The 20,597-nt window shown below is 39.9% G+C and overlaps 1 protein-coding gene across 3 annotated transcripts in view; it reads right to left on the reverse strand.

Moving 5' to 3' along the window:
• Positions 1-628: 628 nt before the first annotated feature.
• The window catches only part of HAPLN1 (hyaluronan and proteoglycan link protein 1), a 93,155-nt gene continuing 73,186 nt past the window's right edge, over positions 629-20,597 (reverse strand). For all 3 annotated transcript variants that reach the window (XM_075128560.1, XM_075128559.1, XM_048851348.2), the window contains exons 4-5: positions 14,567-14,869; positions 629-4,731 (exon numbers count right to left, since the gene is read on the reverse strand). In XM_075128560.1, coding sequence (XP_074984661.1) covers positions 4,442-4,731; positions 14,567-14,869 — 593 coding nt within the window. In that variant the 3' untranslated portion in view covers positions 629-4,441. The remainder of the gene's footprint in view (positions 4,732-14,566; positions 14,870-20,597) is intronic.

Here is a 20,597-nt window from a genome sequence, read left to right on the forward strand (position 1 = left end):
GATGTCATTCAATGGAACCTGTCAGCGTCAAGGTAAGTAGACTAGTGTGGATGGTGTGACACCAGTGCCCAGCCCATAAAGTCTAAGATGGTTTCCTCAAGACACTGGTTTGAATAAATGGTTAGAAAATAACGTATTGTTGATCTTAAAATAGCATGTTAGTTATGTTAGGTGTTTGCCCTCTTCTTTTTTGGTAAATGCGTTTGTTTGTTTTCAAATATGAATTAGGTTAGTCATCCAAATAGCGCCAGTACAGTTCTGAGCAAAGCAGAGTATCTTTGCTTGTAAAACTGTGTGGGCTGAAGCCTCAGCTGGGCTATATCAACAATGCTCCATAGAAGACAGTGGAGCTACAGTTGTGAATCTGGCCCAGTATTTTGAATGAATACAGATTGGTTCCTGACCTTGGAAATCATTACCTGGCTGCATTTTGTGTGTGTAACAATTCTTTGTGCTCACTAACGACACATTATTTCTTCTTTTGGTTATAACTTATATCCACAGAGTAGACTGGTTCTTTTTTTGACAATGTCTATACCTGTGACAATTTTCTATTTACTCTGGCAGAGTAAGCGCTTTCATAGTCTTCTTATTGTCTTCTCTGGGAAAGAAAAGAAGGGCCAGTCAATAAAAAGAAATGTGATTTAATTGTCGTTCATGGGCATTAAAATTCAGATACATTATGAAATACAAGATGACACAGCACATGAGTTCATTCTTATGATGAAGGTTTTATATCCTCAAGAACAGAAAATAGCACAGATTTTTAACAAGTCTTAAGCATCCTCTTCAGATATGATCCAAGCACCTAGCAAACGTATTCAAAAGTTAAGGCTGTTTTCTAACTTTGACATTATAAAAGTGAAATGGAGCTACATCCATAGCTGTAAAAAATAAATATAATTTCTGACTATTCATTTATGCCCATTTCACACATAATTGGATGGGTTTCTCTTTAAAACTGCTTACAGTGTAGTTAATAATTTCTGCTCCATACATTTGTGCTCCCAGCAAACTATCCCATTAACGTTTCTGTTATAATGATAAATAGATATTATATCTCTGGTGAGCTAAGACTAGCCTTCTTCAATTAGAATACTTCTGAGAAAGCCATCAGGCCTTTCCTAAAATAATATAATAAATTTCACACACAGACCTTCACAAAGCTGTGGGTCTGAGTTTGATTCCTGACAATGAATATATTCAGTGGGGTTTCATAGGTGTAAATGAACAGTAGAATTTGGCCAACAGTGATCATATTACAGCTCATTGTCATTCCAGGGTCCCAAATTCTTCTGTGCTATGACTTCTTTGTGCTGCAAAACTTGAGGATGTGTCCACCTGGGTATTTCCTTGTTGTAGGGGGAGTATCTGGTTGGCATAGAACCAGCTTAGCCACCAGCTGCATCATAGCCCCTTATGTAAAGAGCATGGCCATGGATGTATGTGCTGCTGCATTCTGGCTGTCAGAAAGGCTTCTTGGGTACTGGGGCACAAACTAGAATAGCCCTGAATCTAACTTATGGTGGAGGCTGGCTAGCTTCAGAATCGGGGAGCTGCAAAAGTGTTCTAAAGCTGACTTGCCCCACTTGGCTGTGGATCCAAATGCATCTTGGCCTGACCTAAGGATCTAGACTTGGATGTTCACATTTCTGCAAGTAGAATCCTTGGCCAGATTCTCTCTTCCTCCAAAATAAGAAGAAACCTGTGGGAAAGGGCTCTGGAAAAAGAGATTGCTGAGACAACTTCAGCAGAAAGCTGTCTGGTGAGTTGTCTCCGTATGAAAGAGTCATGCACATCCCCCAAATGTGAAGGATCGTGTGGGAGCAGAGGGTCACTTGTATGAAGGGTCTGTGGCTTTATGTCACCCCAAGTGGACTAACAGTTTGCTTCGGAACTGGAACCATGTTATGAGTGACTTCCTCTGGCTTTTGCTGCCCCCAGGACTATTGAGGGGGCTGTCCAGAAAAGATAAGGCATTGTTTTCTCTTGTCCACTTTCCATGGGTTGGAAGGAGGATGATCTGCATCCCTTTGGCCTTACTCCTTTCCCTGTCCTGCCCACACCTTCCCTGGCTCAATCATTCTCCAGCTCCTTCCCCTGGATGTACTTCAGAACCTTCAGAAAAGTCTTTGCAGAGTGTGTGTGTATGTGTGTGAGAGATAGTGGGTAGGGCGGGGGGAGAGGGGAGGTATATGGAGGGGAGGGATGCTTTGAAAGTAACTGAGCCCTCCTTCTGAAGGGAAAGGAGGAGAGAGTGTGTGGCTATAGGGAGGTATGATTTGCCTCTTAATTGTTCTTAATTAATATGTTATAATCACTTATGATTACATTGTGCTTGAGTTTCCAGAAACCCTGGCTCTTGTGGAAGCAAATATTATTATAGTGTTGTATTTTTTTTTCTTTTTAATGACTTTGTTTCACCTGGAAAGTATGAGCCAATATCCATATTTCACAAAGGTCTCACCAGGAAGGAATTTTGCCTTCTGCACTTGTTGGGAATGGCAACATGCTCATCAATTCAATACCTTTCTACTACAATCCCGTCATGCATTTAAAATGGAACCACAATCATTTCAGGAATCAGAGATTTATTTACTCAGATCTGTGGGAAAAAAATCTACACAATAACATTCATGAAAGCATACCAGCTGTGTCGTACTCGGATAATACCACTATATTTCATTTAGCTATGGAAACTGTAAAACTTCATTTAATACAAATATTGGTCCTCTGAAATCTTCATAGTCAGCAAACATGGTGTAGGAAAACAGACTTCTACATTTGCTTTGTTTTTAATAGATATACTAATACGGATGGGAATTTCAAAGTTGTCTAACGGATTTGCAAAGGTCAAGACTTTCAACAGTGACTAGTATTTTGGGTAGACCAATTTTTGGGTGCCCAACTTGAAATACCTTTAAGGTCTCTATTTTCAGAAAGTGCTGAGCACTCACCCTTTGAAAACTAGACTGCTTTAAGGTGTCTGAAGTTGGGCACCCAGAATTGAAGCATCCAAAAATCACTAGTCACTCTTGAAAATCTTGGCCTCAGACACCCAGTTCCCCTGAATTTGATATTAATTTAATGAGACTGTGGTGCCCAAGCCCCTCAGGAAACTCCATGAACTGTGCATGGTGTTTTCTTTCTGAGATACTGGAAGACAAAGGTAAATGTCTCCCATGCAGACCTCTGCAGATTGTGGTGAAATTGCTAAGAATTTCTAGAGATTTCCATTAATCTTAATAAAGATCAATCATAAAACCAGGTGGAATTGACCACATTTGCTATCTTTATTTGATGGGTTTAGAAACAGTAATATTTGTATTGGGATATAAATTGGGCTTAAGTATGCATACAAACAGGAAATAAGGTGGGGGTTTTTGTTTGTTTTATCTTTGCTTGTTGGGACTAGATTTTTCTTTCTCATTGTAGAGACTGTACTGATTTTTAATGAGTTTTTCCAAATGTTTATCTTTCATGATGTGTAAATAAGCGAGAAATATGTGTTTGTGTTTTTTATAAAGACAATAACATTTCAAAGGCTAACATAAAGTCAAGCTGCTAAATTTTACAATTTGTCTGTCCAGCAGTTCATCTATACAACTGCCCTGAGTAGATGCTAAATGCTACTTAGCAAATGGCCTTTAGAGTTTAAAAATAACTCAGTAAAGCTACTCAAAGGTAATACAACACTTCTCAGGCATCTTCAGTTTGAATTAAGAAGAAAGCAGGGTTCACTCATTAGTTAATTATTCACCCACTCATCAATGTTTTATACACAATAAAAACACAATTGAAATGTTCAGGAGATCTAGTTGTGCTTTTTGCTATGCATGGGCTCATGTATGAGCTTATTTTTCTGAAAGGCAAGATTTTAAATGGTAAAACAAGTCCTATTTTGTGGACTGTTTGAATTGCTGTTTTCATCAAACTGTATATATTGTCCCCCTGTGAAAATATTTTTTGTTTTTTTTATTTTGCAAAACCTCACTGAACCTCTGTTAAGAAAAAATTACCATATTTCAAAACTGCAGATCTAATTTTATTTTTGTAGTGCATCTCAAACTGGTACAAATGTGTAAAATTTGTGCTTGTAAAAGCTTCTGCTTTGAGTAGCCTTACATTCCTTAATTTAGTCCTAGCAATTGTCAAGCTATTGCATGCCCCATTCATGAAAAATATATTTCGTTGGGATGGTGTGGCTTAAAGAATTTGGCTCTAAAGCTTCCTTACCTAGAGCTTTCATTCAATTTATATTAATTTAAAATATCTATTGAATTAACAAAACAAAACCAAATTAAAGGGTTGGACTTATGAAAATGACTCTTTACAGTAAGTAAAAAAGGTTTATCACAGTTTTGGTAACCTGCATGAGTTCGTATTGAAAAAAAATCTTTCACATGTTCTTAATGAATTTAAAATTGTGCTCTAGGTACTTTCAGTTGTATGCCCTGAAACAGTAAACACCATATAGCTTGTGTTTTTTATCTGGGAAGCCTACAAAGCGCACTGCTGCTTCATCAGGACTGCAGCGTCTTCTTGGCCTGGAGATTGGGTAGCGGACACTGCCATCAGCCAGCCAGCCGGCATCACAGCGATCATATCCTAGAAGTTTCCAGGCAGCAAATATCTGGCCTACTTTAGCAATCTGGGATCCATCCTTGAGGCAGGCCTGCACAGCTTCATCATAGGTCAACTTGGTTGGGTGTATTAGGTAGTAAAAACGGCCTAATGCAAAGAGAGAAGGTAAGTTGTCAGTCACATGAAATGATTAAGAAATTCTATAAATAGAGTCTTTACTACAAAATCATACAAAAATGAAGAATATCAACAATCTGTTTATTCTAGTGCTGGGAACTTGATTCAAACCCACTTCATTCTTTCAAAACTGGGACTTAGACTCAACTACATTAAGTTCACATTCTGAGTAGGGGGAGTCTGAAGGAACAGAGCAGGGGGAGGAAGACAGAAATTTTCTGTTGAACCCTTTTTCCCCCTTTCCCCCCAATCTATAGGTTATCCATGTATGCCAAGTCCCAGAAAATAGTTAGAGGTTTGCAAATCTCAGACAATACAAGATTCATACATTTCTAGTTTATTTACGGGGATGAAAAATTAGTTCAATGCTTACATTATGTTGGTTTTGCAATCTACATTGCAAATTAAATTAAACCCATCATGATGATCCATTTTCTTGTCACAGAGTGGTATGTTTATAGCTGACCTGTGATAGTATTTAGATAAAGCTAACTAGGCCTAACAGATGCAGTTTTATTAATTCATTACAGAAAGAACCATTCCTTGATATGGCAGACACAATGTCCCTGATTAAGTACAAGCACCATTTCCAGTCTTGCCGTAAGACGGCTGAAATAGTGCACAACTTCTGAGAAGCAAAATTTGAGCTCGTAGTAGACCAAAAACCTGCCTGTCATAAGTCTTCCTTACAAGAGTCAAAAACATTTACGGTTTCTTTTTAGGAATCACAGAGTATGTTCTCATCCTAGAATGCTATAACACTGATAGTGCTATGAGGAAAACTGTCTCTGACCAAGGTAATACAAATATATGTCACTAGTAAAACTAAGCGGGGTGGGGTGGGGGGCTCTTTTGTTGAGTTGTAAGCAGCAACAATATAAACATTAATTTCATCCATCAAGGAAAGATATCCCGTAAATTAATGGTATTCCTTTTATTCAATATCTTCAGGGTTATTCATCATTATTGGACTGACAGTAAAGCAACTGCTAGGTGGAACTGCAGTCAGCTGATGGGCTTACAATTCCCAAATATGCATGGTAGGCTTTCAAACTGATGCACTTCCAGAGAACAATTTATATAAGAAATTAGGTTATTTTTGCATGGGGCCCTCTTGTTTTAATGCCAGAAGGAAATACTATGTTTCCTTATTAAGGAGTAGAAATGATTGTTGTTGTTTTTCTCTCCTTGTGAGAAAACCATCTCGGCCTCCTTTCAAATGATTTTCTCTGGGGAAAGGATCTGTCCCTTTGGCGCCAACTACCCAAAAGGGCTTGTTGCCTAATTAAGGAGTGCCAGATTGGATGGAATATATACGGAAATAGGGAATAGCTCCATTTTTAGGCTTGCACCTTTTTATATTAGGACTTGTTTATATTCGAGCACAAATCCTAACAAAGCACAAACTTTTGTGGCCCTGGTGAGTAACTTACAGAACTTTTCCTTTGTTTCATATTTGTTTTCACAGATCTGTTGTAATTCACTGAGCGGTATCGCTAAGAACTTTCCAAATGGCGTTTCAATAGACGAGTAATGGTGACATCAGGTAATATATCTATTTAGCAAAGCACATGCTTGCTTCTATTTCAATGCAGTTGAAAGCATTTTATAACATTTGCTAATGTAGAAGGTTTCTATGACTGGATACAAACTCTTCATACTCTGTTAAGAGTCGAAGATAGTTTGCTGTGGAGTGAATGAGCTTTCAGATTTGCCTGATGGGCTGCAAATCCCACTGAGTTTATTCGCAGCTGGTCAAGCCATGTGTCAGTGGAAGGGCAATTTCCCATGGATTTGCAATAAGGTTGTACATTTGACCCATGACCTCAGTAATATCAGCACTCTTAATATGCCCATTCCTTAAATAGGCCATCGCCTACAGTAAACGTTGTGCATAAAATGTTCATTTGTATCCAGAATATTTTGTTAAATTAAAAAACAACCAATCAACTGTGTGCACATCTGCTGGCCCCCTTGAGAAGAGGATTTCCAGGGAGTAAATAAAACGTTGTTAAACTTTACAATGTGTACAGACAATATGTGAACAGATACTCCAATTTGGTGTAATCTCATCCCCAAATATTAAGAAGATTTAAGTGTGAAGTGATGCCTGACCGTTTTTTGGCTAGAACTACACTTTTCTCTTTCTAATATAAAAATCATGCATTTGATGACGTAGGTTTTAGCCCATGAAAGCTTATGCCCAAATAAATTTGTTAGTCTCTAAGGTGCCACAAGGACTCCTCGTTGTTTTTGCTGATACAGACTAACACGGCTACCACTCTGAAATCTTTCTAATATGTAACCCATCAGGATGTGGTAGTAGAAACTTTCACCTTGCACTTGTGAAAGCCAAGAACTTGTCTGTTAATTCCTTATTTTCCTCTTCCTTTGTCCCATTTTTTTGTTTGCTGTGCAGTAGGCATGAAATGCACACTAATAAAGAGGTACTACAGAAGGCCCTATGTACCACTTAAACTCCAGGTTCAGAAAGGTGTTGGGGGAGAGGGGGTCGTTCAGGGACATTTGTTAATGTAGAGGCTCTTGAATTGATCTTGAGCAATGGGGTAAACTTTGCTTTGTGATAGCTGTGAAACCACTTGTCTGTAGAATTCCTTCACATCGTACTGACAATCCTGGTCACTGATCCCTACAGTCGTCTGACTGTAACTTCTTTCATGTTACATCTTTGTTATACTTTTCCAGTGGCAACCAGATACCTTTTGTTTGCTCCAGCTGCTTTCAGTTTAGAATGAGTAGGATTCTGCTATAAGTAAAGTTGGTGGGGAGGAGGGAATGGAAGACATAATGGAGTATGCAGACCAATGGAAAAAAGGTTGCCAGTTGTGACTGGACATATTTTTGGAGGTTTCATCACATGACATAATCTTTTAACTAAAGATCACTATTTAATTCCTGGAGATTCCAGGACAGTTCTGTGGGGCTGGCAAACCTGGATGTAAACATTGTCCTCTTAGGGTTTTTGCCTGGAGTAACTGAATTACTGAAGGCTAAAGCCAGATTGTTAGTTTTTGCCACTACACCACAGATATGTAATAAGTGAGCTAGGAAAATTAAAAACAAAACAAACAAACAAACAAAAAAAAAAAACCCAGAAACTCTCACAGTACTGCCAACCATAAGAGATCAAAAATCATGTTACAGCCCCAAAATCACATGATTTTAAAAAATCATCAAAATATGTTTATTCTCTTAACTTTTTAACTCCCCTCTACTGTTCTGCCTATGTGTGTCACCTGATCGATCGGTGCCTCCCACTGCCCCCGCCAGGGTCCAGAACCAGAGAAGACATCCCAAAGAGCAGGAAGTGTTGCTGCTGGGCTTTTCCCTGAATTCCCCTTCCAGTGCAGCCCTGCTCCCACAGGACCCTCTCACTACTATAGGACCATACATGAAGAGCAGGGCAGGGCTGTGTCCTTCACCGCGAAGCGTTCATAGATGGCACATATGACAGGTTATAAAAGCCACCGTAAAACTGCTAGTCAAGATAAAATCACGAGTTGGCAATACTGCCTTTACTGTGACCCAACCCAACTAATCACATCATTGTGTGTTTTTGGAAAAGTAAACTGTTCTCCAAGTGTCAGATGGCAACATGTCAGTAAAAGATGGGAGTGTTTCATATTCTTGGATGTATCCCGAAGGCTGCTGGCATTCGCACAATGTTAGCCCTACGTTAGCCCGTCATCTGCTCAACAGACTCAAGTTCAGCACATCTTAATATCCACAGTGAATTGCTGATCAAAGCCAGTGTTCTTCATAATTGTTAAGAGCCTCAGAAGTGAAATGCTTCCTCACTCATTAAATGGGAAAGTTACTTATTAGGTTTGGCATCTATTTTTCCCTATGTTGGAGAACTACAGTAACTCGCCTTTATTCTGCCACTTTAGAAAAGGGACATTTCTTCAAAGGTCCTTTTTGCACCAGCTTTCAGCAGCGAGGTCGGTGCTTAGCAACCTTCCATTCCATAGGCTAATTCACTCACTGACTTTTTGAATCCATTTTATTTTTAATATTGTTGTATTTTCTCATTTTCTTTGGTCTCTCATTCAGAGGAACAATGACTCATTACTTGATGTCCTATTTTTCTTGAATGGTAAAATGAGCAATAAAAATATATAAGCCAGAAAAGGTTTTTCTGTGCATTTCTTTCATTAAATGGAAGATGGTGACTTAACGTCTGATGTCTGTATCCTCCAGCATTGATATAACTGCACTTCGCTGCTGCTCTTTTACAAAAAATCCCATTTAATTTATTCATTGTATTTTGTAACTTGTTAACACAAGAAATTTATGATTTTACTGTTAGACAGATTTAAAAAAAGTCAATTATATGGTGCTGTTCAGTGTGCAAAGCATGTAACAAAATACATATTAATGAGCAGAATGTGTAAAGCAAACTCCACTCATACCTCATCTATATTTTATAGAGGAAGCTGGTAGTAACCCTCTACTAAGGTTGCTTTCCAGTATAAAGAATACTGGTGACTTTTTTTCTTTTTTTAAAGAAGCATTAAAAGCACCATCGTTTGCAGCAGGCCTTTGAAATTTGGCAGGGAGAAACTTGCTGGTCTATATTTTCTTTGTCTTATAAAATTCTGTTCAAGTTTAACTGAAGTATAAAAAAATCAGCATTCTTTGCCTCTCACATGCAGACTGTCAAATCATGGCATGTTCTAAAGGACTGGACATGAAGCAGCAGACACTGCACAGGTAACTTCCAGAAAAACTGTAATAGGAGTAAGGGGAGATTGCTGAGCTGAGTTTCACCCAACCCTCCACCTCTTAGACCCATCCTGGAACAAACACATGGGTCCAGCATCCCATTCAACCCACTCAAACTAATATAGTACCTAGACTAGAAAGGACTTTTACTATTCAGAGGTTCTCAAACTGTAGCTCAGGATCCCAGAGTGGGTTGCAACCCTATTTTAATGGGGTCACCAGGGCTGGTGTTAGACTTGCTGGAGCCCGGGGCTAAAGCCAAAGCCCGAGCCCCACCTCACAGGTATGAAGCTGAGGGCTTCAGGCCTTGGTGGAGGGGCTCAGGGTTACAGGCCCCCAGCCTGGGGCTGAAGCCCTTGGGCTTTGGCTTTGCAAGGGTGCTGGGGCCCGGGCAGGCTCAGACTTGGGTCCCACCTCCTGGTGTCATGTAGTGACTTTTGTCATCAGAACAGGGTTGCAGTGCAATGAAGTTTGAGAAACCCTGATCGGCAATGACCACTTTAGCTAAAGTTGCAGGATAGTTTCCATCCTAATCCTTATTTTCAGTAGCTCACAACTTTCTGAAACACACCCTGAATGAAAAATTTCAGCCCCGAAGATGTATCTGCCCAAAAGTAACTTTTTCACTGGGACGTCTGAGTAAAAACAGTTCAGCTGTTTTTGAGTACAAGGACTGTGAAGAAAACATGTTTCACTTTGTGAACTTTTATTTACAGCTGGAACAGTTGGAGGTTGAAAGTTGAAAGAGGTATAATGCTCTCTGATATAAATTAGTTTTGATTTTGCCTCTAATAACCACTTACTACAGAACGTACACTGCATTTTCCACGTTTCTTGCAAGACTGCTAAATCTAAGAAAAGGTGCAATGTGCACATATGTGTGACTAACTTAACTAGATAGTAAAAAGTATAGGGTCTGGGTCCAATTAAAGTTGCAGGGACACACAGACATCAGGAAATGCCAAGATTTCAAGTACAATTTTAATGGTGCTCCCCTGTGCATATTCATTTCCAATAGTCTTTCTTATTAGAAAGAAATTAATTGTAAACATACAAGAATGAAAAACACACTAGATGTGTATTTAGGGAGGCAGAAAAATTATATATTGTATACAATCATGTTACCTAGCTACATACATATATACAACCTGTAGTATCTGCGCACTTAATGAAAGACTGTTGTAATGTATATGTAGAAAGGAGCAGCGGTAAGGTTTTTGTGCACATCTTTAACTTTGGTATTTCTTGACTGTTGAGAGCTAACCATACAGCTTTAAAATTCTCTTAATGGTAAGTTTGTTTAGATTTATAAAATGTTCCACTATGACCTTTTGTAAATCATAGTTCTTCTTTTAACAGTGCTTGCCAAGCCAATTTGCAGCAACCACAAGAGCGAACTGCAGAGACCCTCAAACCACCATCAAACCTGGTCAGAGGGCAGACAGTGATGTGAGACGCTATCTGTCTTTGGCCACCACCACAGGAGAGGGTCTTTTATTGGTCCAAGGTATAATGGCTGCCTGCACATTGACCCTGGTCCATTCATAAGCTGTTTGGAAGGGCTCACTAGTGCTGTGGCAAATCAAAGTTGGGTATGCCTATGGTCAGGTCAATTATAAGAGACAGATTCTGACATCAGCTGCAGCCCAGCACATCAATGTCGCAGAGCAGTCTGGGCAGGGCAAGTGGGCCCATAGTGGGTGCCTCGACAATAAGTGAGGTCTCAGGTGGTTGAAGGGGCCTGTGTATAGTGGAAGGCTTGGATTTTCCCTGAGCTTCTCAACTCTTCTGACTGTGGCACCCTCACAATGGATGTGTGGAGGAGTGATGTTGCTTAACAGGGGGAGCCATGGTATTAGTGTTGGTTGAATCATCCCAGTTATGATGCAATTGGTTGAATATAATAGTATATCAACCAACTTGACGTGAGATGAATGGAGCCAGACCGGAGCCCAGCAGAGGGCTAATCTGGATGATGGGGGTTTATGGCTCAGTGTTCTCATTGTGCAACCCACGAGTTCCCAATTCATACTGCGGACAATGATGATCCAACCAGTGGACTGCATTCAACGTCCTTTCTAGGGCTGAATCTCAGTCACTTGCCAGCCAACATTCCTGATGCAGTTCCACCTACACCCCACTTCCCCCCAGTGTTCTCAGGCTAGCCCTAAGAATACTACAACACCAAGGGATTGCCAGCAGCCAAATGCAGTATTAGCATAAACCATGGTCAGACATTATTAGGACTTGCATAAGGTGTGTGTTTTACTTTGCCTACATAAGTACAAATCACAAGCCTGTATTTATACAATCTAATAAAATATGTTTTGAGAGTGAAATGGCTGCAGATGGATTGAACAGTGGTCAGGTAGTAGATCCAATAAAGGGCATTAATCAGAGATCATAACAGCTAATTTCATAAAGTCCTGAAACTAATTTTATAGTGTGTTGTGTTATTAAAGAGAATGAGAGAGTTTTGCTGCAACATCTTCCCTTAAGGAGCTCTTAGGAATAGATGCTACAAAGCTGCAATCTTTAGTTCTTTATGAAGTGTATATATAGTTTTTGAGTTATATGATTCACCCAATCCACCATGGAGGTGACCTAGAAGCTCCAGAGTTTAAGTTGTTACATTCAAATTTGCAGTTAAAGCAGTACTAGGGTATTTCCATTTCATGATTTAATTTAATGTCCATATTTAACATCCTCTTCAAGAGAGAGAACTGAGTTTTGTCAAAGACTTACTAACTCTGGCAGATGATGCATTTAAAAATTAGACCTCTTTGAGGTTAAGAAATTGAAGTACCTGTGCTTAAAGCAAGAGATGTATTTAATCTTGTGTATTTGAGGATGAACACATTTCATGGTAAATAAGTAAAGAAGTGCACTCATCCTATGCTGGTGGGCTAAAAGACAAACATCTGCTTTCCAAGATGGATAAAAATTATTCACAAGCAAGAAGCCCTAACATGGTTACAGGAAGCTGTCAGTGGAGATGCTGAGGAGGGAAGCTGTCTTTGCTTGTGGTCTGTGATGGCCCTGATCCTTGCTATTGGTTGTAGCCATCTTTTTAAGCAATGCTACAAGGTTCTCAGACTAACCCTTCAGCTACAGCAAGCAGTGACTACTGCTTTCTGTTCAGCTGCACCCATACTAATGTCTAGCGAAGATTAGACTGCTCCAAATCCAAGGCTTGCAGTCATAAAACTGAAGTTTAGAGCAACCCAAGATGAGAGCAGGTAGCCTACAAAACTATATAGGAACAGAGCAATGGCAGTGTAGAAAGGTGTGACAAAAGAGCCTAAATTATTAGTCACAAAAGCCAGGAATTAACAAGATTGGTATTAGAATCATAGAACTGGAAGGGACCTGGAGAGGTCTTCTAGTCCAGTCCCCTGTACTCAATGCAGGACTAAGTATTATTTAGACCATTCCTGACAGGCGCTTGTCTAACTGCTCGTAAAAATCTTCAGTGACAGAAATTCCACAACCACCCTAAGCAGTTTATTCCAGTGCTTAACCACCCTGACCGTTAGGAAGTATTTTCCTAATGTCCAATCTAAACTGTAGTTGCTACAATTTAAACCCATCACTTCTTGTCCTATCTTCAACGGTTAAGGAGAACAATTTTTCTTCCTCCTCCGTGTAATAACCTTTTTTGTACTTGAAAACTGTTATCATGTCATTTCCTCCCCCCCCCCCCGCAGTCTTCTCTTCTTCTGACTAAACAAATCCAATATTTTCAATCTTCCCTCATAGTCATGTTTTCTAGACCTTTAATAATTTTTGTTGCTCTTCTCTGGACTTTTTCAAATTTGTGGCACCCAGAACTGGACACAATACTCCAGCTGAGGCTTAATCAGTGTGGAGTAGAGCAGAAGAATTACTTCTCATGTCTTGCTTACAACACTCCTGCCAATACATCCCAGAATGATGTTTGCTTTTTTGCAACAGTGTTATACCGTTGACTCATATTTAGTTTTTGCTCCACTATGACCCCCAGATGCCTTTCTGCAGTTCTCCTTCCTAGGCAGCATTTCCCATTTTGTATGTGTGCAACTGATTGTTCCTTCTTAAGTGGAGTATTTTGCATTTATCCTTATTGAATTTTATCCTATTTACTCCAGACCATTTCTCCAGTTTGTCCAGATCATTCTGAATTTTAATCCTATCCTCCAAAGCACTTGCAACCTCTCCCAACTTGGTACCATCCACAAACTTTATAAGTGTACTCTCTATGCCATTATCTAAATCATTGATGAAGATATTGACCAGAACCAGACCCAGAACTGATCCCTGTGGGACCCCACTCATTATGCCTTTCCAGCTTGACTGTAAATCACTGATAACTACTCTCTGGGAACAGTTTTCCAACCAGTTCTGCACCCACCTTATAGTAGTGCCATCTAGGTTGTATTTCCCTAGTCTATGAGAAGGTCATGTGAGACAGTATCAAAAGCCTTACTAAAGTCAAGATATACCACATCTACCACTTCCCCCCATCCACAACGCTTGTTACCCTGTCAAATATGGTATGCCCTTGTTAGGCGAGGGTTACCATACAAAATGGAACTGTTTGATACTTTATTAGAGAGTATAAAGTGGCATTAAAGTTACATAGGAACAGTGAATTCCTAATCACACTTGTTCGTTGTAGTTTTTTACCTTTTGGTAGGTTTTTAACTTGTAGTATATTCTCACTATTTACTTAAGGGGCCAACTCAATGAAAGGAAACACTGATTTCTCCATTGCTTTAACTTAAATAAACTAGGCAGTGTATCAATATGGAACATACCTGCACAAATTTCTAGGAATGAAAACAGAGACACATGAATGTGCTGCCAATATTCATTCTGACTATTGCTTTTAAAAATGAATGACATGAAAACGTGGCAAAATTTGTTCTTTTTCCACTTCAGACTCATTTCCTCATAAATTCAGTGATAACACTTTCCAAAACTAACATGCACTTTGACAAATCAAATATCTCTTGCTGCTTTTCAGTACCTTTGGAGTTAGTTTATTTTCTGAAGCACAGAAATGATTCAAAACTCTTACCATTGAAGTTTGATGTAAAACAGAAAACATCGTATCTGCTTTTATCTTTATCCCAGAACCCATAATTTCTGACTCCAGGCACTGTGTTCTTTCCTCCGCAGGGCTCTCTGGGTTTGGTGATAGGGTACTGAACTGATCCATCGTTGAGCCAGCCTGCATTACACCAATCCAGCCCCGACCTCCATGCATCATACAATTGGTCAAAGGAGGCGATAACAGAATCTTGGTCCAGACAAGCTTGCTGAGCCTCGTGGAAGTTTAGGTTATAGCGGCCCAGCCGTGGAAAGTAAGGGAATACAACACCTACATCAGAAAGGAAAAAAGAAGGCTATTAGCTGTTTAACCATATAAAAACACAACAGAGGGGAACATCATTTACTGGCCTCAAAAGGACAAATTTAAGGTTAACTATGTGAGATGCCAGAATAATATAACGGCAACTGGTGATTTTATTTCTAGGGAAATTCTGTCAGCAAATCAGCTGTTTGGTCTGAGAATATTGTCTGACTATCTCCTGACATGGCAGGCTTCCCTGCCTGATAGCCTCACACTCTTTCTTGCTGGAACCTCACCAGTTCTGTCTCCTGCTCTCAGCTGCAGTCTTTGTACTGACACCAGAACCTCACCCTTGCACATTCTGACAGCATTCTGTTCTGCCTCCCTTATTACCAACCACATGCAGACAAACTGCAGTTAGGTCAGAGGAGGGCAGCAGCAGTGGTTAAGGGACTGGAGATCTTTAGAAGGAAAATGTCAAAGCAAGCAAGGAAAATCAATGGATTATTTTTAGTGGGTTTAGTTTAAGGGACCATTTAAAAGAATGGTCAGCTAATCCTGTTAAATGGCTATAGTGTGGGTTTTAGCCACAGCCCCTCAATGGCAGCAGCACAGAGAGAAGCATCTCCCCCTTTCTGCTGCCACACTTTGGAAGGGGATGCAGCACGTGTTCTCCTGCACAGCCAGACAGTTCTGCTAGCCACCATGGAGGATTTGGGATGCCACCTTCTCCCTGTCCCCTTTTGGGCGGCTAACAGCATAGCCAGACGGCATTCAGAGGAGTGCGAGCAGAGATTGTGGCTGGCCCAAGTGCAGGGAACACAAGGTTGTGGGATGTTTCCTCACAACACATGAGGACCAATCATTGACTGGCCCAAACTCTGAGATCAGGTCTTAGCCTTTGAAGAGGGATACAACACAGATAACTTCAGTTTAAAAAGAAGGAGTATCTAAGTAGAGACAGAGGAACCTAGGGAAATTTCAGAATTGTCTGAACAGCAATATTTATTGACACTCACTCACCCCCCTCAACCCTGTAGATTTTCCCACTGCACTTCAATCAACAAAATCACAGCTGGACACAGGAGAGAGATGGCAGACAACATCTCAGAAGAGACCTCCCCATCTGGCTCTCATAAAATTCAGTGAAGAGCAGAGATAGCACTAAAGCAAAAGCTTGGATCACAGCTTTTGGTAGGGTTTCAAAACTTAACTCGGATCTGAATTCAGCAGACAAAGTTCATCAGCCCAGGCTCTATAAGGTGAAACAAAATACCTGATCCAAACAAGATCCAGAGCTGAAGTTTTCTGCTCAACTGTAGAACAGAGTAGAGTAGGGTGGGGAGGAAGTTGAGGATGAGATGGAGCATTAGGAGAAGGGCCAAAAGGCACCAAGATTAAATAGAAATCTACCTTTCTTTTTATTCTCTCCCTATTCTTGAACTCTAGTTGCTAATTTTCTTATCCTTCGCAAGTCTCTTCTGTTTAAGAAGATTCAATTACTAGCTATTCGGAACTAAAAACTATGAAAATAAAGGTAATACATATCATGTTATTAACTATGATATCTTAAATAATAAGGTATACATATTCTACATGTTTAAATTCAATCCGGATCTCTTTTTCCTTGTTATTCTTTTTACTTTAGGGGTGTCCAAGGATTGAATTACTGAGGGTAATACTGGTAATTTACCAGAAACAAGGATTGTATCTATTCTGCATATAAATGTGAACAGTCCAAGTTGGGTACCTAAATCCACAAACAGGCATGGAAAAAAACCTCATTTTCAGAGGTGCCGAGCAGTGACCAGACCACCCAGTGACTATTGTTGAAGTGAGTTTAGGATCTTTAGGTATTGTGTACAGCTGTAAAACACAATTTTATTTAAGTGGCTAACTATGGATTTAGGTGCTTAATGTTTCCACTCACATTTAATAATTTTGGCTATAATGTTTTAACACAGAACTATGCGCACAACCGTAATATTAGCTTGTGGGTGTATCTTCCTCAACAGATTAGAAATTGCTTTTTGCTGGAGTTCATTTACAATAAAAACCTGCAATTGATGAAACTGACTTCCCTCTGCAGTTACAGGGAGATGCTGTCTAAGGGTGATTTAGATGATAGTTTAGGCTGGATTTGTCCTGTGATCCAGGCTTTGTGTAGCTCCGCTTTACCCTGCATTTAATTGTTATCTACTGCTGCTGTGCCTTCTTTCCCTATAGCTTTTAATGTTGAATTAATAGGGATGACCTTTTTTACAAACCTCTCTACTACTGTAGCTACCCTTCCTACGCTTTTGTGCACTAGTTAGTTACCTAACATCTTCAGCTTCAGTTCTTGTCACCAATCTCTATACGACAATCCATCACATACATATTTGGATGGAGCAAAAGACCATCCTGAAGGTTACATTTTTCCAGAGCTGGAAATGGAATCAAAAACTCCTGATTTATAGTCCGTATCTCATCCCATGACTAGATAACGTCTCCTCTCCATAATGGTGATAAATTCAGTTTAGGATTTGGGGAAAAGGAAGACAGTTTCTTGTGTATTTGTCTTTTTCTGCCTATGGATACCTCTTTGGGCACTTTAAATACCACATAAATCTTATGCTGGTAAGAGTCTGGCATGTCCCCACCAAATGTAGTGGTTATGATAATTCTCATCTTTAGTCTTGCCCCTGATTCACTAAAAAGAACTGCATTGTGATTTCCCTTCCCACCCTTTTTTCCATGTCACCATGTCAAATGTAACTCCTCCAAGACAAAAAACATGCTGACCACACTATCTATGTGCTTCTACCACCCACTCAAGGGATTTTTCTTTGTAGGACACTTATTTGCAACCGTCTACCTTAATCCTGGAGGAGTTCATCATGCCAATGTGTTGGAACATTGATATGACTTGGGGAAGGTCAGGGCCCCAAACCTGTACATCTATTGACCTCAGTGGTGCAACTCCTCACTTTGGTGAAGCAGGTTAGAAATCCTTCGAGCATTACATATTTACAATACTAGAGAGTCAAGCTTTCAAGCTCTCTCTCACCAACACAAGTTGGTGCAGTAAAAGATGTTACCTCATCCACCTTCTCTTTCTACTTTCCTGGGAGTGACACAGCTACAACACCACCATTTATAGTACTGTCAATATAGGACCTTTCATAAGTACTCAGTTCACTTAAATATACCCTCTCAAAGAACAGTTTGTCTTCTCTTTACATCTGAAGAAGGTCAAGAAGAACCAAGGCCACTTCAGGTTGCTGTTGAAGATATTTGTAATTAAATGACAGACCCACAATCGCACTTGTTTTAGGATTCTGTACTTATTAAATCAGAGTCCTGAGAACTGGTGATTGTAACGGAAATTAGAATGAGTCCATTAAGTTAGCATGACAACTATTTGAAGTAATGCACATTTCAATAAACACTCCTGTGTTTATTTGAATGATTCATTTTAGTGGACAAACACATGGTTTGGCTTTTACTACAAGCTTAGTCAAATAAATATTTAGAAAGAGAAAAAGGGAAAAGGAACACAGTTGGGCCCACTTCCTCAAAAGTACCCAGGAACCTAATTCCCATTGATTTTAATGGGAGTTAGGTGCCTAAATACCTTTGAGGATTGTTCTTTAGTGCTGAGTTTCTCCCCATAAAATTCACCCTTTTGTGTAGAAGTACTGTTGCTCACATGACAACCAAATTCACTGACTACTCTGTGACACTGGAGTACAGAACTGTATTTCCTGCAATACTTCTGGTGAGCTAAGGAAAGTGCCGAATCACCTAACAATTCTCGGGGGGGGGGGGGGGGGGGGAAATGAAGTGAGTGCAATGACTGTAATTAGCTAGGGATGAGAAATATCAAATTCACCCAATAATATGAATATTGGTACTATTCAGACAGATCTTTGGCTCGTGAACATTCACAGTGCACATTCAAACCCCTATTAAACTGAGTGCATTGAAAACTACTGACAACAACTGATGGCTACATTCCCTCCCCATCCTTCTTTAATTTCATCTTCCATCTGGGGTCTCGAGATACCAGTAGAAGGAAGTCTATTACTTTGTATACCAGTAGAGGAGATACCAGGAGAAGGAAGCCTATTACGTTTACTCTTTATTCTGGCTGAGAAATGTTTTCTTTACGCATGTATTAAGGGATGGGATTTTTGACCAAGTTTATGGGAGCTGGGTGCCCAAATCCCATTGAAAATCAGTGGGAATTGGGTGCCTAAGGAACTTTTGCAAATCCATCTTAAATGAACAGGCCTGTTTGAGAAGTGCCAATTACATTTGTGCTTCTAATGTAATACAATATTTCTAAATACAAACCCAGTATTAGCCTTCTTAAATTCTCTAGTCGCTAGTGTCATGCTCCTAGTGTAAACAAGTGCAGTTTACACTAGTCACCCTTAAAACCATCACAATTGTGCCTTACATAATGAAGTAAGCTTAAATAGGACTGTAATGACAGCAGTAAATAGGAGTCATGGATCTACTGAGGTACCATTATATGCAGTCAGCAAGCTTGTATGGGTGACCATTGTATTTACAGACAGAAGGCAACAACCCAAAATTCTCAAAAAGAAAAGGAGTACTTGTGGCACCTTAGAGACTAACCAATTTTAAATAGATTTCCACTCCATACGGCTAAATGCAGTGCCTTGCATAATGCCAGGTTTCAGAGTAACAGCCGTGCCACTCGTACTCCTTTTCTTTTTGCGAATACAGACTAACACGGCTGTTACTCTGAAACCCAAAATTCTATTAGCCTAGATGTGGGTGGGAGTGTGGAGAGGCTATCCATAGCCAGAGTAAAGAAATAGGCTTCCTTTAGTTCTAGTCTAAACAGAAAAGCAAGGCTTCTTGTAGCCAGAGTCAACACAGGATACAGTAAGGCTCCCTATATACTGTACTGCAGGGAGCAACCTTACACTGGCAGGGGGATACACTAGATGGCCTAAGCAGCATTTTCCACTTCATGTTTTTATAATTCAGAGTGAACATGGAAACTCCTTCTCTTGCCTTCAGAATCCATCTCCGTCTCCCAATCTGCTATACTTTTTGGGCTGCTGGGCATTCTCACACTGCTCTATAGATCCCAGATGATCTAGCCATCATTGGGCAGCCAGTTCATCAAGTGGCTCCACTCTCCCGTAATCCTGGCAGGTTTTGTAGGAGACTGTGTGCCAAACCCTTTCACCTCAGCAACAAAATGTATGGATTCTTTATTTGACTTGCATAACAGCTCAGCAGAGATGCAAAGTGGGACTTGTTTGGTTCACAGGCAGAAGCTTTATGAGCTGCATGAAAGGGAATTCATTGGAAGCTATGCTAAACTTTTCTTTTGGAAGTAGTCTCAATCGCATATATAATTCAAACCATATTTCAATGGGTATTAAAAGCCAGACTCTTCTGAACACATTTCCAGTGTGATGTATGAAGATTTAGCTATGCTATTCCATTTATTTCAAAAGCAGTTAGTCATAGAATTTAAGGCCAGAGGAGACCACCAGATCATCTAGTCTGACCTCCTGAATATCACAGCCCACCAATACCACACAGTACCCACACACTAAACCCAGCAACCAAAATTAGACCAAAGCATTACAGCCTGCAAGAGATCAAACTATTATGTGCCACAGGCAGAGAATAGGAGGGATCAAAGTGCACCAGTATCCGAGGCACTTGCAATGTCAAGGAATTGATTAAATGACAGATACCCAGATAATCTCAGCAAGAAATCTGC

This window comes from Caretta caretta, chromosome 5, assembly GCF_965140235.1.
Source record: "Caretta caretta isolate rCarCar2 chromosome 5, rCarCar1.hap1, whole genome shotgun sequence".
Classification (NCBI taxonomy): domain Eukaryota; kingdom Metazoa; phylum Chordata; order Testudines; family Cheloniidae; genus Caretta; species Caretta caretta.